Raw genomic sequence first — 13,757 nt, 5'->3', positions numbered from 1 at the left:
AAGTCAGATATTGTTGCTGTATCAACAGAAATGGTTGTGGTGATGGTGTCAGTTTGGGACCTCCTAAATTAAAGTGTATCTTTTAGAAGAAAAATAATTTACAGTTTCCCCTCAAGAGTCAACTGTAACTTGACAAGTTGTCTGGTGTATTGTATTGATAATTGCCTTTGCTCTTTTCAGTGCACTATTTACCTACTTTAATTTTCCTGGCTTCTGGTACCTGGTTTTGGTTGTATCTGTATTATCTCCTCTTGCTGTAGGATATTACAGAGTATTGGTCCTGTAAGCTAAATAACTCTTTTTGCCTCTTGCTATATGGCAGTTGGATTTGCATCTCTAAACTGCAATACTTGAGATGACTTGGGAATGGTGAACCAGAGATGGGCAGAGTGTTCCAGCAGTGGTCACCAAAGTGTCGAACACCAAACTAAACACAATCTCGTTCCTTCCCCTGAATATTACTTTGTTGGTACATTCAGGAATTGCACCGAATGTTGTAATCAGCATGCCAGTGCACAGCTTCTGCTCCAAAATTCAGAGCTGTTATCCCAGGTCTCTAGGGTCCTCCTGCCAAGGGTAGAGTCCCATCCTGCAAGCACAGCATCTGCTCAGTGTTCTTCAGTGTGTGCTCCCCTGTCAGGATGCATTCACACACACGGCTGATTGTGCCCGGTTTAGTAAGCAGTGCAGTGGAATAAATACTCCTCAAAGCTTTTGTGTTACACTGATTTTATCACTTGGTTGTCATGATCTTTATGTCATGTCTTTTACTCTCCAAAATTAGTTTTCTACCAAATGTGTATAATTCACTATAAACTTTTTTTTTCCTACATTTGTTTTGTGCCCTCTGTGTGTGTGTTAACTGTGAATGTATTTGTAAGCATATCCACTTTCCTTTTAATTTGGCTGCAGCTGGAGGTGGGATCCCTCTTTAATCAGTGTTCCATCTTTCAATTTGTATCTCCTAGGTTGTTTTTTTGTGTTTTCTTTTTATTTTAAAAAGTTTCCTGTTACCATCTTTTCCTCTTGACTGCTTTGTTTCTGGAGTGATTAACTGTAGGTTTCCAAAGTTGTTCCTTTCTAAGTACTTTCTGTTTTACTGATGTTTCTCTTAGTGCACGGCACACTAGTAAACATGTGATCACCAAAACAGCTATTGAATTCTAGGATAAATTTCCTCACAGCTGTCAAGTTGACTGTAAAAGAGTTCCTCAAGCAGTGGGCTTTCAATTTAAAAATTGTCTCCAATTTTTTCCATTTCGTAGCTTGAAAACACCACCATAGCATAATGATACAATTTTATTAACAGGGAAGGGATGCTCTGCATCCCCTTTGAGAATGACCTCACTTGTACAGTCACCTATATCTCATTTTATGCTGCTGCTTTGTAAATCTGGAGGGTCTGGATTTATTTAGCATCTGTCCATTGTAGAGGAAAACTTGGTTATAGACTACTTAAATAAACTGAGCATATACAGGTCCATGGGGCCTGACAGGAAATATTCGGAGTGTACTGAGGAAGTTGGTTGATGTTATTGCAAGGCTGCTTTCTATCATCCTTTGAAAGGTTATGATCACTGGGAGAGGTTCTTAATAATTGGAGAGACAAATGCTGCAACCGTCGTCAAAGCCAGATAACTTTTCTGTTTGAGATGGCCAGCTCTGTGAACAAGGAGAGAGCAAGGGATTGGTGTTTTATCATGATCTTAGTAAGGCTTTCAACACAACATCCCATAATATCCTTAAAGCCAAATTGAAGAGATGTGACCTAGACAGGTAGACTACCAGGTGGATGAAAAACTGACTGGACCATTGGTCTCAGAGGGTTGATAGCTAGTCTGAGTGGCAGCCAAGTGGTATTCCTTGGGTATTGATACTGTTTAATACCTTCATCAGTGACATGGACATGGTGACAAGACTACACCTTTGTCATTTTGGGGGATGACACCAAATTTGCGTAGTGTTCATATATCGGAGGGCAGGGCTGCTGTTCTGAGGGACATCAGCACAGTGGAATGGGCTGACAGAAGCATCAGTAAGTTCAGAAAAGGCAAATGCCAACTTGTGCACCGGGGCAGAGCAGTTGCTGGTGAATAACTGGAAAAAGATCCAGTGTCACAAGTATTTATTTCTATCTGCCCTCTTTAATTAGGGTTTGATTTTTTTTTTGCTGGCATTTCAACTTCTTGTACAGTGGATCCACCACTGTATTCCTGTTTGAAATTGCATGTGTTCGTTTTAATTCTAATGTACTACAGAAATTCCTTCTACAGAAATTGTTTCACTGTTTGTTATGGATGTTGTCAAAGAACATCTCGTTAAAGACCATGATAGAGAGCTGACTACATTTACAGAAGTGCATACACTGCTGGTACTCTATTATTAGCAAAGCTGTCAGTAACTGCTCTTTTTCATAATGCTAACAGAATGAAGAATTGTTCTGTGGTTAGCCTCTCTAACTTCTAGAAATGTGGTGTAGACTTTACTGGTGATCTTTTATGGCTTGTTTTATGCAGGAGGTCAAACTGAATAAGTGAAGTGAGTTTTTAGGGACTTGGCTTTTGTGAGTATGACCTAATACCAATCAATTTGACTTCCTAATACGAATTGTGTGGGACTGGACTAGCCATCCTGTTTTACCATGATGCTTTGGCTGTGTGTATAGCAAAAGGAGGAGAAAAATACATTGTGGAGAGTGAAAGCAGAGAAACCTTGAAGTGCTTCAGGCTGCCAGGTTGAGGGAGCTATTGCATTGTGTGGTATGTGAGGATGGAAGTCCACGGGTATCCCATTTGCGTAGTTGTCCTTTGTCATTGGGCAAAACCTCTGTACTAGATGATAGTGCTGTGTTCATGGACCACTGAACAACAGTTGTCTCCTCTTCTTTTTATAGGGTGGATCACCTGTACACATTTTTTGTTCAGTGGTCACCAGAAATCTATGGGAAAGATGCCAAAGAGCAAGGTTTTGTCGTGGTAGAAAAGGAGGAGCTTGACATGATAGACAATTTCTTCAGTGAACCCACTACTAAAAGCTGGGAGGTGAGTGCTTTCTGCCTTTACATGAAGCATGTGCATACCAAGTGTGCATCCTCAGCTAAGAGTCTAGGCACTTGTTCTTTTGATGATGTTTATGGCATTTCTTTATAATGATGCTTCATATAGAAGTCACCTCAAGATTTCTGTGTCACAAAGGTACTCGTGTTTCTTCCGCCTTCCTTTCTTCTCTCCCTAGAAGGAGCAGGCAAGTAACTGGGAGCTCTCTAGCATCAAACCAGCTGAAATTGTGTAAATGTTTTGGTTGTGTGCTGTTAGCCATCTGCAAAACTATACAGGTGTTACATTGTCAGCGTTGCTGAATTCATGTTGTATTTATATGCTGCAAGTAAAGTCTCCAAAATGTATGTGTACACATAAACACCAACATAGACACCTGTGTGCTGGTTGGAATGGATTGGTATGTGGTGGTGTGCCAGACCCTTGCTTCTCAGGTGCACACAGCAATTCCATTTGAATGTTGGTTGTAAGATGGATAAATTTTGTCCTTGGACTTTGGCTTTTTTGTGTGTGGGCTTTTGCAATCTGTTTTAACTACTTGGCATGCCTGTGTTTATCTGTCTGTCTCCTGTGCATACAAAGCCTAGTTTCTGAGGGAAATAAGCTTGCACAGATTTTTTTAATGATACTTCTGAATGCTGAAGCACTAGCTGTGCTAAGGATTATGGGATCAATTAAAAGGTAAATCCCGAAGTGGGAAATATCTTGATGATGGATTAAAAAAGGACTCAAACTTCTTTAAAAACATTAACTTGTTTTTAAATTTCTACTACCTGGTGGGATTTTTTTGGGGGGTTTCTTTGGGTTTTTAGCATTTGTATCTTCAAAGTATGTTGTCCCATTCAAAAACAGAGCTTGGGAGTGGGGCTTGTCATTTAAAATATAGCAACATCACCTCTAATCCTAAATAGCTGTTATTTTATAGTTTTATAGTTTCTTAATGTTGGTGCTTTGTGAACTGCAAGATGGAAAAAAAGAGTCTTCCTTGTTCTGCTCGGAGCTGAATGCAGTCGTATATTACACTTCCTTGTTTTGCTCAGAGCTGTGTGCAGTCATATATTGCACTAGATTTCACTGTTCAGTTCTTAATTTGCATGCCGTTTTCTCAAAGCCAAAATGAAAGCTAGTGTTTGAAAGAGCAGAGGGTGAGAAAGGTCTGGCCACACTGGGAGCTTTTCTCTCCTTGTTTTATTTAAATCTGTATTGAGAGAATAATTTTCTGGAAACTGCTTCTAAAGGTGTGTCTCTTTATTTGTAATACATTCAGGCTTTACAAATTTAAAGTAGGTCTGCCAGGAAATCCTGTCAGAGTCCAAATTTGGGCATGCTCAGTGTGGAAGTTTCACTCTTCCTTGTGGGGAAACAGAAAGTGTGATTGTAGAGAAGCATATAAGCAATTTTATCACAGCGTGCCATGGGCAATAGCCATCTGTCATGCTTGTGGGCAAGAGCTCTTACCATTAGAGCAGGGAAGCGTAGTGGATACTGCAAAATAAACTGTTAGATGATGAAACAGAAGCAAATGCCTTTGAATATTCAAATTTTTTACTATGCCAGACCTGACCAGGAGGAACCTTTTGTGGAGGTATGTAGAAGTGTGTCCCCGATTGAACAGCTTGGATCTGATATATCACTTTTGTCCTAGTAAAAGATGTGTTTCATACTCAGATGAATTTTAACAGGGTGTTCCCACCCCAAGTAGTTTGCTTTCTCAGTTCCATAAAATTTTTAAAGGATTTTGTAGATTCAGTTTCGGTAGTAGTTGATTTTTTTTCATCTGTTTCTGCTTTTGTGTGGTCTGTAAATACCTGATCTTGCAGGTCCCTTTTTTGCAGTTTTTTGACTCTGAACTTCATTCAAATGCGTGCTTCAGTTACGGACTGAGCAGATACCTGTGCAGGGAAGAGGGGGACTTGTCTATCTTTGGAGTCAACTTGCAATTCACAACTCTGTTAATAGGTTTTCTGTGGTTGCCTTTGTCTATGAGTTTGGTTGTATTTTGTTATGGATACCTGTTGCTGTTTGATTTACTGTAATACTTCACCATCACCACCCTACCCTGGGGTTAACTATTCTTAGAAAATAGTCTTTGAAAGAGGAGTTGGATATTTTCAATTTAAGGTGGAAAAAGGTGATGATTAACAAAAAAAAAAAAAGTAAAATAAGATAATGGCCTGGCAGATGGGGAGGGAAGGAAAACCATTCGGCAGGTAGAAAAAGAACAAGGATAAAAGTGGAAAGACCATTTTCTTTAACATTTTGCTGCTTTAAAAAAAAAAAATATAAAAAAAAAATCCTAATTTTGCAGCGCAAAGCTTCCTGAAATTGGTCATGGGAAAATTTTCCAGCACAGGATTCTCTGCAGTCCTCAGAAGACCCAGGACTCATTCCCACTGAGCCTGGGCTGGAGGGGCAGGATGCAGCTGTACAGCTCCTGCAGTGTCACCAGCAGGAACACCCGTACTGCCTGGGTGCACAGGGGCACCTAACACCATCGCTTCTGCAGGCTGGATTTTGCCCTGTGGTCCTGCCCTCTTCTCTTTTCATAGCCCCGCTGTGTGTGTTGGGGTGCCAGCACACGGGTGTCCTGCTTGGGGCAGCTGCCCTGGGCCCAGCTCCAGGCATTGGCAGCCACATCTTGAGGTTCCTGCTCAAAGATGAGACCTCTGTGGTGGTGTGCTCATGGAAGGATGGCAGTTTAAGGTTTCCTGTTTGTTTTGTATTTAGGCCTCCTTGTTTCCCCTTTTCTTTCTCATCAGCCCCATCTCTGAGCTCTTGCTGTTGCTTCTTGCTCACCATGGTGGCGCCAAGCCCCAGGTAAAGGCCTGCTGCCGGGCACAGTGGGCCTCATCTCACCTCCCTCTGCTGTGCAGAGCTGAGGCTCCTGTCACTTGCTAAGCGCCCCGAGCTGCTGCACTGGAGGGTTAGCAGCTTTCCATCTGTGCCAGATGATTCCCTCTCTCAGGCTGAGCACCCCAGCAGCAGCTTGGTGGGGGCCAGGACACCCAGACCGCTGCCACTGAGGGGTGAGGCAGCGCCCTTCCCTCTGCAGCATGCTCTGGGTACCGTGGATGCTTCCAGCCTGGGAGCTCCTGCCCAGTGCCGCATCCGGGCTCCGGTACGGTGCCTGTGCCACGCGTCGTTCAGTTTGTCCCCTGTCTCTCTCAGCACCCTGTAGGCTGCTGAGTCCTTTTATAGATAAGCATTACACGTACGGACTCAATTCATGATTTTGTATCCAGCTTTATGGGAAAAGGTAGTGCGGCTTACCTGTAGTTGCTGGAGAGAAGTCTGCGCTTTGTTTTAAAGTATTAAATGCAAACCTGATGTTGGAAATATTTGTATGGACTCACCTTTTAAAATACTACAATGTGCTCTCTTTATAAAAAGTCTTAAGCAAAGGAATAAACAGACATTTTCCTGAGAGCTGTTTGATCATTTTCAACTCAGATATATTTTATAAAGACCTTGACTCTCAGAATGAATATTTTCAAGAACTTTTGTAAAGTGGGTGCTCAAAATCATCTTTCTTAGTACATTTCCTACAAGACAGAACTCAAAATATCTGTTCAAGTTGATTTACGTTTTTACTTCTTTGTTATATTCATTCTGTTTAAATTTGTATACACAAAGCCATGTCTGAGTCAGTAAAGAAAACCAGGAAAAAGCTGCTGTTTAAATAAAAAAAGTGAAATTTTAAACCTTCTCATATTCTCATGCATTAGCACCTGAGAAAATAATTAATTTTCTTAATTAAGCCAGCAAGCTGGCTGCATGCGAGACAACAAAGAAGCTTCTGTGTCCTCCTCATTTAGACTTCCTTAAGACATCTAGTTGAGATGTGTGTAGTGTGCCTCGGAGGAAGTAGGTGCACTTTAGCCTTCTGACTTGGGACCAGGTATGTCTGAGACCGAACACATGATGTCACCTTGTTACTTCAATGTTTATTAAACCCAAAGAACTCTACAGCTCTGGGAGGTCACCAGAAATTCTGTCCATGCTGTCTCGAAGACACCTTGCCAGTTAAGATTTTTCCCATTTGGTTAACGCTGCCTGTGCTTGATACAGTCATTCCATACAGTGGTTTTGCTCCACACGGTGTGACAGCTGAGGAGTATGTTGTTTAAAATTAATTTGCTTCAACAGAGGATTGACAGTGTAAGAGCTATGCTTTAGGTTGGACACTTGTTCTTTTGCTTCAGATCATTACGGTAGAGGAAGCCAAACGACGAAAGAGCGTTTGCAGTTACTATGAAGAAGAAGATGATGATACTTTGCCTGTCTTAAAGCATCACAGCGCTCTTCTGGAGAATATGCACATAGAGCAGGTATGGCTAGAAACACTTCCAGTGTCCTTGTTAGCTGTGGTGCTACCTCTGCTGAATGTGGGACATTCTGCCTTCTGGAGGCAATACCAGCACTTTTTAAGAGTTCATAAAGTGCTTAGTATGTTGAAGTGTTTTTGTGCAAGGTCCTGGCTTACCTGGAAAGCTTATTTTTATGTTTTGCAGTTCTGGAGTTTGAATTGTGTTACTTAGGACTGGCAACTCTTTCAGTGCTCAGAGAGGAGATGCTAGTTTTCAAGTCTTTCAAAGGCTATATGAATGCAGGCCGCTGGGTCCAGAGTGTAAGGCCACTTGCGTGTGGTGGTGTGAAGCTGCCGGCATGAGCTCTTCCCTTGACAGCCATATTTTGGCTCAGAAGCCCCTGCGGAAAAGGAATAGTTTGAGGCACCTCCTGTGACCCAACCTGTTGAATATGTAACCGTTTCCCCCTGTTCACTGCCCAGCTTGCCCGGAGCTTGCCCGCACGAGTGCAGGGATATCCGTGGCGGCTTGCGTACAGTACACTAGAACACGGGACTAGCCTGAAGACTCTGTACCGTAAATCGGCATCTCTCGACAGTCCAGTTCTCCTTGTCATCAAGGATATGGACAACCAGGTAAGGAGAGCTTGTTCTGCAGGGTTTGGACTGAAATGGCAACGTTATGAAAAGTGATCGATATGAAGTGCTAGTCATACTGTGAAGTGACATTGTACCAAAATAAGGCATTGGTGTTTTCTTTTGTATTTTCTACTGCTTTAACTAAACTTACAGGCAGGAAAGTACATCAATACAGTAACAGACATACACACCCCACCAGCTCCATAATTGCCATGAGTGCTCATTTTAATAGTGCCTATGGCAGTATCTTCCTTAGGTATCTCAGATAACAAGCTGTAACAAATAATGCCTCTGTAGAGGTCTAGTACTTCAGTAGCTCCTAGAGTTGGCATTCGTGTTGCCATTGTTGTCATCTGGCTTTTAACTTGCAGGATACAAAAGATTTGCTCATCTGATATACTTTACTAGTTGGTTCCTCTAACATGACACACCAGCTTGGTTGTTTTTTAGAAAATATTTTGAAATGTTTGGTGATTTTTCTCTTGAATTTTGCACTGTCCTCAAAAGTAGTTTAACCATTTTATTCTGACAGATATTTGGAGCATACGCTACACATCCCTTCAGGTTTAGTGACCATTACTATGGCACTGGTGAAACATTCCTCTACACATTCAGTCCACATTTCAAGGTAAGTGGGTGTTCACTTTCTTGAGGAAGATTTTTGGGATCCGGTTCTGAAACATTTATGAGATTTTTATGAAGGCAGCATATTCAAGTTCAGAAGATGTGCCAGCTGGTGATGAATGCGGTTAATGACTCATTGCTTCAGCGCAATGCTTTATGCAGAAGCGGCTGTAATTATCTGAAGTGCCAAGAGGACAGTCTGGACGGAAGAGTGAGGAGAGGGTTTTAAGTGGATTGAAGGGGGAAGCAGGGACTCATCTTACAGAATCATAGAATTGGTTGGGTTGGAAGGGAACCTTCAAAGGTCATCTACTCCAACCCCTCTGCAATGAGCAGTGACACGTTCAACTTAGGTAGCCCAGAACCACATCCAGCCTGGCCTTAGAAGGCAGTGATATCAAGAATAGGGTATAATCTCACATGCACTTAAGATCACAGTGACAACAAAACAGAGATCAGAGTGCTGCTAAAATACCTCTTAATGTTCACAGCTGATGCATTTTTCAATATTGAACACATTGTTCCTTTTTAACAGAATGCCTGTTGATTTTAGAGATGCAATAAGAATTTTAAAAAGGATTAGGGTGCCTTGTTCGTAGTTTTAAGTATGTATCGTTCCTCTACTTTCTACCTATTACTTCTTCTTCCTCCTCTCTCTTCAAGTACAAATAAAATACATACCAAAAAATACCTGTTAAGAGTTGGTCCCCAGAAGTTTTAGACTACAAGAATGCTCACAGTCCACATATATCTTATTTCCCCGCTGCCCTCCCCCCGCCAGGTATTCAAATGGAGTGGAGAGAACACCTACTTCATCAACGGAGACACCAGCTCTCTAGAGCTTGGAGGTGGAGGGTGAGTGAATGGTTTTCCAATTGTGTACCTAACTTTTTTGATGAGAATAGGGACAATGGTGGTTGCAAGAAAAACTAATCAATAAAATGGTTGAACTTACTTTTAGTACACTGTTTAGAGCAGATAACTCACCAATCTGATTTCTGTTACAAAACCAAAGGAAATTCCATTCCTTAAAGAGAGTGACTGATGTTAGTGAGTAGGGTTTGTTGTGTTTTGGGGTTTTGATAGAAAAAACCCCAGATGTTTTGGTAAGATACATATCTCCTTGCTGAAGAGGTTTGTCACTAGAAGATAATCTTTTACAGCAGTTTTGCCATCAGCTTTTAAGGTTTCTCACATGGTCCTTATTAAATTGTCATTATTCTGTTGATACACAAAGCAAGGATAGAGACAGTGCTTAATCATGTCATGAGTTTCAAAGCTCAGTGGCCATGAAATCGAGGGTTCACTGCAGGTGCGTCAGAGGATGTCTGGGCATGGTTTGCATTGGGAGAGTATAAACACCCCTCCTCCTCCTCCTAAAGCAGATGGGGCTGAAGATCTGGGGAAGGGACCTTCATGTCCACAGCTGGTGGATTCAAACAGCTGAATGGCACGAGGGGCTGCAGGCACACACTCAGTCCTGCGCTCTGCCCCACTCGCTGGTGCAAACAAAAGCGCGGGGACTGCTCCGTGAGCTTCTTGGCAAGCGCTTTGCTAAGATTTAGGTCTTCACGTTCGGTTCAAGAGCTCCTCAGAATTACCTAGATTTCTCTGTATCGCTTCTCTGGTGGTTTCTACAGCTTCTGGTATTTTTACTTTCATATATAACCCCAAAATTATTGTGTATTTCCTTTTTAGTGGCCGGTTTGGCTTATGGTTAGATGCAGATTTGTATCATGGGCGAAGCAACTCCTGCAGCACCTTCAATAATGACATCTTATCCAAGAAAGAAGATTTCATAATACAAGACATCGAAGTATGGACCTTTGAGTGAAATACTGACTGCCTTAAGGACTGGATCCATTAGGCACTTAAAAGCTAACTAGAAGGTGCAGGCTGCCTCACAACGTTACATGCTTTTTCCTCAAGTTTGTACCAGAGCATGACTAAGCAAAAAAACCCCCAACCAACCCAAGAACAAACAGAGCTGGTTTTGAGAGGCAGTAAGAGACAGAACAGTAAGAGATCATTCTGAAGTGTTTTTTTACTTCCTCCTCCAATACTTCTCCATCGAAGATATGATGCTTATGAAAACATTCATGGTGTATAAGTTGAAAACTTTTTCTGTAACTGTGAAAAAGATCCTGTGGGAAAACTATACCTATCTAGTACATTCCATGTGTATTTATGTTCAATGTACAACTGCTAACCAAAAATAAAAGGTTACTTTACCAAAATCTACAGCATACTGTTTGCCATGGAAAAGAATCAAATAGGTGTACACAGCACTTAAGGGAACATGTTTTTAAAGTCTTTTTATTTATTGTTATTGTATAGCAGATTTTTTTTTTCTTTGTAAATGTATTAGCTATGAGGTCTTTTCTTTTAATGTTTCAAATCTCAATTTGATAAATAATTACTATTCAGGTAGGTTTCTTATGCATTGGCATTTATTCTGAATCAATTTATTTGATTTCTGAAGTTGATTTTTATATTTTTATTTTGTAAATGAGATTGCGTTTTCATTTTACCCTAATTAGAGGGTTTGTTTTCTGGCAGAAACACTTGAGTGCATAATTCTGTTTTGGTTTCTTTTCCTGAGATGAGGGAGAAGGGGAACAGTGCTTCCTAGAACTCTGCTGCCACATTCATGTTAATAGGTTATTATTTTGGCAGTGTACGGAGACACTGGGCAAACTGCCACCTGGTGTAGACTGTATCAGCTCTGTTGCAGTCAGCAGACTTGGGACAGCATGCTCTGAGCATCTGCCCTAGTATTATTTGACTGTTTGTGAAGGACATTTCAAACAGGATTGTTTCTCTATATCACCACCAAATGATTCAAAATAAGCCACCCACTGTGCTTTTATGAGCATTTATCTACAAATTGAAGAATTCGTCAAGGAGAAAACACAATTGAGATTTAGAGAAGAATGCTATTTTCCTAACAGGCCAGGACATGTCAGTGTAATACTTGTTTTCTTAGTAATTATATATATGATTTCCTTCCCGGAAAAGACTTGAAGCAACAGGCTGGTTTAAGGTTTGTCAGGCAACTAAATACTACTCTTTGATTTTCATGAGATAATCTGATACTTCTCCCTCTTCCCCCCCAAAACCGAAAAGACTCCCATGTTACAAAATGAAAATTTTGGTAAATAGGGAGAGTGTGACAGAGGACTGGCTATCTTCACTGTTTGCTAAGGAATTCTGCTTTCCCATTCAGATGTGGTTCTGCTTGCACAATCCAGGCCTGACCAGCGTTAGGATGCTGTCCTGCCTTAGACTCAAACGTATCACCGTCCTGAGAAAAGCAGGTTTTAGACACGGTAGTGTGCTTCCACGCATTAAAACAGTACAGTCTAATTTTGGAGTAGTATTAACTGACTAATACAGCTCAATTTAATTACTGCTCTTCCCTTTTTGAAGAGATTAAAAAAACCCCAGCAAGTGGTTTTCTTTCAAAAGCATTACTAAATCTTAATCCCGCACAGAAAATTCACAGTCTAAAAGCCAGTGCTATCTACAGTCAGCCTGTAACACGCTGCACGTGAGCTTTTCACGCTTCCCTTCCGCGTGGTCTACTACAGCCATAAATAAAGTTTTAATTGGTAATGCTGTAAAGTATTTTGGAAGTTGCTTACAGCATAACGCTTTGAAGATACCAGGAATACCTAATACCGTTTGCTCTTTTAAATAGTGGCAGACCACTTAATAGTTAAAAAAAACCTCCAACCCAACCTGACCAAGTTCAACATTTTACATACATTTCACTATTGCTGCCTACAACTTACTCCATTATATTATCCTTGTCAGAGCATATCTATATATTCAAAACAGTGTTGTTCAATCAAAATTCTGTGACCCTTGAAACTATGAATATTGAATATATGTAATGCAGTGCTATCACAATATTTTCAATAAAGGAATTTATGCATTCAGAAACTTGTTTTTTTTCTTTTATTTACAAACTTCAGTAAATGTTGAAGATGAAAGGATACAGCTTAAATTACAGGTTATGCTGACAAATACCTGTGCCTCCCCTTGAAAAGAGAATTCCAGCAATAGCATATGTTAGAAACACGGGTAAAGAGATGGGGGGTTTTGGGTTTTTTGTTTGGGTTTTTCATGTGTGGTATGGCATCTCCTGAAATAGAGCTGTGGCTTGGGTTTACTCAAAGTAGTTCTTGTTTCTCTTAGCTGTAGTGAATCTCCTGTGTTCCCTCATCTTTTTTGACCAACATTTCCCAGAAGTCAAAAGTCCGTGTACATAATTTTTGTATGCACCTTTTTTATGTTGCTAAAGTGTCTGTGCGTTTTTATTTCTGCCCAAGCATGACAAAGGCATACTGTATCTTAAAACTACTTTGTTCTTGGTTTTTATTGGTTTTGTGATATACAAAGGTGGCATTAAGAAAAAAACTACAATTACACATGAAATGGAACAAGTGTGCTGTCTGTGAACCCGGCTTTGAGGCTTTGAAGTGGCAGTAAGAATTTTATTAAAGTAAGAGGAAAATTATGATCACTGGAAAAATCACTGATTTTTCTCTCTGAGGGAGAGCAAAAGCTTGTTCTTGCAATATGAAGCATGTGTACTTCAGTGGTACTTGGATGAAGTTTTTTGACTCAAGGCAGTGATAACATGATCATTCACAATAAGGCTTTTAAGTGCCCAGATAAGTGTGGATGTTTGATTTGGTGCTGGTTTCAGTGCAGGTTTTGCACTGGGTGTTCTGTACAATGGGTTTAGAGCAGAGTAAAACTTAGTTACTTTCAGAATGATCCTCGTTTGTTTTGCTTGCCTGTTTGTAGCAAAGGAGCAGGTTAGCTCATTGCAGAGGGATTGCCTCATGCTCTGCAGGTCGGCAAATGCTGGCAAATGAGCTGCTTCAGGTAGAATAGCTAACCATGACCTATTCGTACAAGCACAGCTTGTGCTCTGGAAGAAACGTGGTTTTGAAAAATCTCATTCCAAATTTTGCAGCTCATTACCTTTTCAAACACTGTGGCCTATCGTAAGTGGGATAAGTACTTTGTGCCATTCGGGCTGCGTGATGAACATAAACATTGAAATTCCATGGCGAGGGATGCTGCAGCTCTGCAACTCTGGTCTAATGAGCAGTGCAAGT

The 13,757-nt window shown here is 40.9% G+C and overlaps 1 protein-coding gene across 10 annotated transcripts in view; it reads left to right on the top strand.

Moving 5' to 3' along the window:
* NCOA7 (nuclear receptor coactivator 7) overlaps window positions 1–12,570 on the top strand; it is an 89,544-nt gene extending 76,974 nt beyond the window's left edge. For 7 of the 10 annotated variants that reach the window (XM_030490870.2, XM_030490873.1, XM_030490868.1 and 4 more), the window contains 6 exons: window positions 2,894–3,041; window positions 7,259–7,384; window positions 7,846–7,998; window positions 8,534–8,629; window positions 9,407–9,480; window positions 10,324–10,908. In XM_030490870.2, coding sequence (XP_030346730.1) covers window positions 2,894–3,041; window positions 7,259–7,384; window positions 7,846–7,998; window positions 8,534–8,629; window positions 9,407–9,480; window positions 10,324–10,459 — 733 coding nt within the window. In that variant the 3' untranslated portion in view covers window positions 10,460–10,908. Of the gene's footprint in view, window positions 1–2,893; window positions 3,042–3,909; window positions 4,642–7,258; window positions 7,385–7,845; window positions 7,999–8,533; window positions 8,630–9,406; window positions 9,481–10,323 lie in introns of those variants that run through there. The other 3 variants (XM_030490875.1, XM_030490867.1, XM_030490876.2) reach the window with 2 other exon arrangements.
* Window positions 12,571–13,757: the final 1,187 nt, after the last annotated feature.

The sequence above is a fragment of the Strigops habroptila genome, chromosome 6 (genome assembly GCF_004027225.2).
Source record: "Strigops habroptila isolate Jane chromosome 6, bStrHab1.2.pri, whole genome shotgun sequence".
NCBI classification, from domain to species: Eukaryota; Metazoa; Chordata; class Aves; order Psittaciformes; family Psittacidae; genus Strigops; species Strigops habroptila.
This window is presented reverse-complemented; position numbering and strand designations above follow the sequence as displayed.